The 6638-nt window shown below is 42.6% G+C and overlaps 1 protein-coding gene across 1 annotated transcript in view; it reads left to right on the top strand.

Moving 5' to 3' along the window:
- LOC102845925 (ubiquitin carboxyl-terminal hydrolase isozyme L1-like) overlaps positions 1–6356 on the top strand; it is a 14273-nt gene extending 7917 nt beyond the window's left edge. Inside the window, exons 6-9 of the mRNA XM_006898183.1 lie at positions 61–108; positions 1116–1182; positions 2598–2656; positions 6270–6356. Of these exons, the coding sequence (XP_006898245.1) occupies positions 61–108; positions 1116–1182; positions 2598–2656; positions 6270–6356 (261 nt within the window). The remainder of the gene's footprint in view (positions 1–60; positions 109–1115; positions 1183–2597; positions 2657–6269) is intronic.
- The last annotated feature ends 282 nt before the right edge of the window (positions 6357–6638 follow it).

The following is a 6638-nucleotide window of genomic DNA, read 5'->3' as shown; positions in this document are numbered from 1 at the left end:
TCGCTTTTTAGTGATCTGGGGTATCTCTGTGCTGATTGGTTGTGGTTTTTTCCCATGCAGGCCATCCAGGCAGCTCACGACGCTGTGGCACAGGAAGGCCAGTGTCGGGTGAGTGCAGGCACGTCAGAGCTGGGCAGGCCGTCTGCCACCTATGCTTCTTCAGAAGTATGTGCATGAACCTTTTGTAGGAAAGCAGCCAGTGTTAATCACCCAAGTCTAGGTAACACCAGGAAATCCTACACAGAAAATACTTTGAAAATGGCTCTTCAGAAATCTAGATGGCAGTAGAAATCTAGATGGTCTTTAGCCAGTTCAAAGGATAGGTTTTTTCCCCTCAGGTAACTCTGATAGGGTGACTCCCATCACAAAGATGGTACTTCTCTGGGGATATAAATCCACCAGCAGCTCCGAAGGAGAAATATGGGCAGTCTCCTCTACATAGGCCTTCGAAAACCCACTGGAGGATCGGCTATGTCAGTTGCGACTCAAAGACCGTAACCTTTACTGGGTCAGCTCCCCTAGTGTTGAAAGTTTCAAATAATCTTCTCACCCTCTGTTCCAGGATAGAGTAAGAGAATATGAACAAGAACTGACAGGTTTTAGAAAACTTAATGGTGCTGTTAACAGAATCTCTTAAGTTAATTGCTGAATTACTTTTCAGTGTTTTTGTGTACAACTGAGCCAACTCTAATAGTGACCCCATGTGATAGAACTGCCCTGTATCGGTTTCAGCTGTAATATTCATAGAAGCAGATTGCCAGGTCCTGCAGAGCCATTGGGTGGATCTGAACTACCCACCTTTCAGTGAACATCGGAGTACCTATCTCTTTGAAGTACAAATTAAGTAGCAACTTTCCAGCCTTGACCATGGGGGAGATACTTAGTCTCTCAGACCTTGATTCCCCCTCAGTGGAATGTACCAGTAACCCACTCATAGTTCCTCCCACAGTTGCACTGTCCCCTGCCCTGACAAGCTTCAAAGAGGCCCTAGTATGGGGGGACTCTATCAGTATTACCTATAATTTTAACTGGAATATAAACAGGTTTGCTCAAGCATTCTGCATTTGAATAATGACAAATAGTGATATTTTAAAAGGCAAATTCTTACTCTTCAGGTAGACGACAAAGTGAACTTTCATTTTATTCTGTTTAACAACGTGGATGGCCATCTCTACGAACTCGGTATGTTTCACTTTTTTTTTTTCCCTAGCACCTGACAAGTTTGTTCTGTTCATTGTTACAGTGACTTTATGTCCTTTAGTTCGTGTTGATGTTTTAATTCTTGGTGAAAATGCACACAACACAGCATATACCATTTCAACAATCTCTGTAAATAGGTCAGGGATGCTAGTGACATTCTTCAGGTTGTGTCACCTTTGTCAGCCTTTCAGACTTTCACCATCATTAACACAAACTCGCTCCCATTCTTTCCTGCCCTTCCGGTTGCTATTGTCAATTTAATCACATAATCAAGTCCTTTAAGAGCCTATATTACAGCGAGCTCTGGTGGCCTGGTGGCAAGAAGCTGCACTGCAATCCCAGAGTTGCGCAGTTCAGATCCACCAGATGCTGTGCTGGAGAAGGAGGAACAATCCTCCTCCTCTACCAGTCAGATCTGATTTGACGGTACACACAAAAAAGTAATAATAAAATAAAAAATATAAAAACAGCCTATATTACTAAATGCAGACATTCTCTTCTGATTAGCTAAGCTACTATTTGGTGTAAAAATAGCTTATGGCAGTGGGAAGTCCTTTATTCTGCCTAGAGCATCCTCTACAGGCAGCTGGCTTTGAAAGGAATGCCTTTATAGTCACAAATCAATAGAGTGGGTGGGCACCTGTTCAGTGCATAGCGTCTTCACACCTCGTCATCTGGCGTTTCGTATTGAACTTGTAGCATCCAGCTTTTCCATCACTGCTGATGACCAGTCTCTAGCACCATCCTTTTTAGACACTTGTAGAAAAAGATTGATGCTAGGTTATGACCTTGTTTGTGTAACAGGACCGGAGGGTGATGGGTAATTTTTCTGCTAACTGGCTCAGGACAACAAGAGCGGTTAGCCATTTGGGAAGCTTCATGCCTTTTGTATTAATGGGGAAAACTTGAAACTGTGTTGCCTCCAGTTAATAGGAGATGGCGAAGTGACTGTCCATGGGCCAGCAAAGACAATGGAGACTTGGGGCCAGTCAGCAGTTACTGAGGGGCAATGGAAGTCTCATGGATGCCTTTTTTGCCTCCACTATCCAGACATGAGGATGACAAAGGCCAGGCCATGACTCAGATTGGTCATTCATAGGGGCGGTGTGAGTCGGCCCTAACAGCAGCAGTGTCCTTACCACAGAGTATTTGACTTATGCCCTGCAGTCCTTACATAGAGATGAGGCACATGCCCCGTACTGGGGTAGTTGAATGGGGCTTGCTCAGTTTATGGATTGTGATTGGAAGGACACACAGGATCACAGGCGTATCACATCTGGTCTTAGCTTTGTGGAGTGGCAGTGAAACTCAGAAAAGTCTAAAACACCCCTCTGAGCTGGACAAGCACAGGAGTCTGACAGTGTACAGAGAAAATTGACGTGGCTTCTTTGTTCTAGATGGACGAATGCCTTTCCCCTTGAACCATGGCACCAGTTCAGAGGACTCCCTGCTGCAGGTAATCTCGGAAATTCATCTGTCCTCTAGAGACCACATTTCTTTAGTCTCATTGTCTCTTCTAAAGTTCTGGCTTTCTCCTATGACCTGCACCAATGGTCCAGTTTTGTGGCAATCTTTAGAACTTCTGATCATTGGTAGTGCTCTCCATCTAGTTTTATAGCCATCATTTTAAACAAACACAGGATCCTTCAGAGTAGCCTTGACTAATCCATGTCGCGTGCTTTCTTTAACCCACAGTTAGGATTAGCTAGAAGTCGGTACTACACTTCATTGTGGGATTCAAGTGACCATTGTCCTGCTGTGGATTACATGATAGCTGAAAACCGTAGCAGCAACCTGAGCCTTTCCTGATTCTGCCAAGACTGCTGGGTAGTGTACGAGGGACTGTGGTCAGCGCTTAAGATCTTTCCTCCCACATGGCCCACTTCAACTCCAGTAGCCAATTCTAAACGTGCCTTCTGGCATCACTGTGTAACCCTCTTAGTACAAGAGACCATCAGGACTTCGTTTTAGATACCAGTTGGTCTTTTCATCCCAGAAATGAGTCTCTAGAGTTTAATCAAGTTGCTATTACACCGGGAACTAGCAGAATTGTGTTGTAATTAAACTTTCAAAGTGTGTATCAACTTGTAACTGATTCTATACTCACAGTATAAAATGCACTTCACTTAACTGAATGATCAGAGACCCTGTAGGACAGAACTCCCCCACAGGGCTTCCAAGTGTTTACCCACTGCATTAGCTCACGAGGGACAACTGAAACTGTTGGAGTAGAAATTCAGGTGTGAAAAGGTAAGGCTTGGGTCTTCTAGAAAACCCCACAACTAATTAGACTTTAACTAGATGAAAATAAACTAGTATCTTGAGTAGTTAAAGATTATGTTTTTAGTATGATTGTTTCTTTGTGTTTAAAGATGCTTTGTTGCTGTTATGTACCTTCGAGTTGAAACTGACCCATTGCTAACCCTCCAGTGGGTGTTCAGAAGCAGTAAATTGCACAGGAGGAGATTGCCCACTGTTCTCAAATGGAGCAGCTAGTAGGATCAAATCATGTACCTTCAGCATAGTTCGTTACCACGAGGCACCCAGGCCTCCTTGATGAATTGTTATGTGCCATCAAGTTGCCTGCAACCCATAGTGACGCTATGTACAGCAGCTCTGAACTCTGCCCTGTCCTGAGTTAGTCTGATTCTGACACACCAACCCTCAGTTGTATTTAGATTATATAAGTTATGTACTAAATTTTTATATATGGTATACAAACTATCATGTTGTATGTAAAAAAATTTACTATTTTATATTTAGGAGAAAATAATTTACTCTAGCAATAGCCAAAGTTGAATAGGTTAGATTTTTTTACTCAGTGAAGTGATCAATTAGGAGTTGGCTGTTCCCTAAAATACAGTTCATCCTTCCTCTCATTCAACACTCTAGATCCTATAGCAGAGTTTGATTTAGGGAAAGTTGGGATGAAATGCCAAATTCTGATAAAAGAATAGCATCAAATGTCAGCCTAGGTCCCTTTTAGTTTTTCAAAGTGGTTCCAAAGAAAGTTGGAAGACACTACAGTGCGAGTCGGACTCCTTTTCTGTTAGAAATGAATGCTTGTTAGCAATTTTGTGAACACATGACCTGAACCTTGGTTTATCATCCTCATGCTCATTGTGGTAGTCACTGTCAATGCATTTCATTGTAGGTCTTCCTTTCTCCCCTCACCCCCCAGCTTTCCCAGCATGTGATGTCTTGATATCTTTTTCCAAGGACTGGTCCCTCATGACATGTCTAAAGAATGTGAGTGCTTCACCATCATTGCCTATAAAGAGCCACCCTGGTTGCACTTCCTGTAAGACAGATTTGCTTTGGCAGTCCATGGGACCTTCTCCTTGTCAAGTCATCAAGTCAAGCATGACTCCTAGTGACCCTATGAACAAAAGATCTGAACCCTCTTCTATCCTGTATCATCCTCACATTTCCTGACACCCAAGAGCCCATTGCAGCAGTCACTGTGCCAATCCACCTGGTTGAGGGTCTTCCTCTACTTCACCGACCTTGCACCCTTCCAAGCATCATGTCCCTTTCCAAGTAATAGTCCTTCCTAGCAACATAACCACAAAGTATGTGCAGTGAAGCCTCATCATTCTTGCCTCCGAAGAGCACTCCAGCTGCACCTTCTCCAAGACATACGTTCTCTACACCATCCATGGGATGTTAGTGTTCTTCTCCAACATCATAGCTCAAAGGCATCACTTCTTTTGCTGTCATTCTTACTCATTGTCCAGGTCTCAGATCCATAGCTAGTAGTAGTTGGCAATTTTTCTAGGTGTTGGTAACTGACACTCCTTACACATCTGTATCATAGTGTTTCCTTTCTTAAAGGTCCTGAATCTATGGTTTATGATGTGGAGTTGCCTTTCTACTGTTATCGACTGAAATTTTTTATTAATAGAAGAAAGCAATTTTTATGATCCCACAGTATTTAAACCCAAGAATGTGGTAAATAACATCAGAATCCATTATAGTAATCTCGTTGTTGGAATTAGTAACACATGTCATTTCTCCAATAATCCCTAAGAACGTGTTATCTCCACCTAAAATGCTAAGCCTTCAGTTTAAATCAAGGCTCCATTCACTTCTGATTGACCCCCTGATGAGAAGCTGCCTTTATACCTTGATGTATTGAATTGGAAATAAAATTTAATGAAGTCCCCAGGTGATTCATATGTATAGATAGGAGCTACAGGTATTACCTGTGTATCTAGCTAAACTCTACATTCGGATTCAGTGTATGTGGGGCATTCTCAGCAACTGATCAGACTGGGATGAACCAGTTCAAAGCTTTGTTTTAAACTTTTAATATGACAGGTTTATATTTGATAGACATTTGTTTCTTCTCTGGAACTTTTCTCATTCCTCCTTCTGGAAGAGATACTAGTATTCTGTCTCACTTAATTTGAGGAAAAGAATGAATAACTTTGGATAAAGCAGCCATAAGGTGGGAGAAACCAGAGATAACTTGGCAGCAGTAACAAAGGAGTCAAAGCTACTGAAAAAGAAAAAAAAAAAATCCTGTGATATGTGTCCCTGTCCTAAACTGAAGTCCTTCAAGGAAGGTCACTTGTGCTAGTTTACTCTCATCCACTAGGGAGTTCGGCTGGCATAGTTTGTAAGAAGTTGTGGTGCCCACCCAAAGGCCACACTCTCTGGCAGTTCAAATGAGAGAAAAAGATGGGCGATTTACTGCCTCAAATACCCATAGGAAGATGAGCTGTGAGTCGTTTTGACTCCATAGCAATAAGTTACTCTCAGGCCCTACCCGAAATCAGCTTGAGCTAATGTTGTATATGAAAGAGTTGTGTGGGAGTAAGAGCAGTGTGGGCTGAAAGCGCAATCTGGAGAAGTGAGAGTGGGAGGTATTTACAGCAAAGAGAAGGAAGAGGCAGAATCACTGGACTTAACCATTTGAGTTAAGATTTAGAGATGATTTAATGGAAACTTTAGAATTGATCAAGGTAAGATTTTGAGCACCCAGAAGCCCCGAGAGGTACTTTGCCTTTGAAGGTTTTATTTTGAGCTGTTGCTGTTGGGATATTAACGATGTTTCTCCTTTGCAGGATGCTGCCAAGGTCTGCAGAGAATTCACTGAGCGTGAGCAGGGGGAGGTCCGCTTCTCGGCCGTTGCGCTGTGCAAGGCAGCCTAATGTGCTGTGAGGAACTTGCCTTTCCCCTTTTTTCCTTTAACGTGAAGACAAGTACCTACCAATGTGGTCTAAAATGCTTCTGTACTTGTGAGACAAAGCTGTTTTTCAGTTCTGCAGAAATGCTCATATCCTCAGCCATATCCAAGCACTAGTAGAGCTCTACGGTGGAGTCAGGCAGGGTTTCTTGTAAGCTTCAGATGGCAAAGCATTTCCTTAGATCCTCTCTTGTATGTCTTGTTACCTTAATATTTAATGCTTTAAATGGCTACTCTGGTTTATGTC

Source organism: Elephantulus edwardii, unplaced genomic scaffold (assembly GCF_000299155.1).
Source record: "Elephantulus edwardii isolate Elephantulus edwardi_28Jun2011 unplaced genomic scaffold, EleEdw1.0 scaffold00222, whole genome shotgun sequence".
Classification (NCBI taxonomy): Eukaryota; Metazoa; Chordata; class Mammalia; order Macroscelidea; family Macroscelididae; genus Elephantulus; species Elephantulus edwardii.
This window is presented reverse-complemented; position numbering and strand designations above follow the sequence as displayed.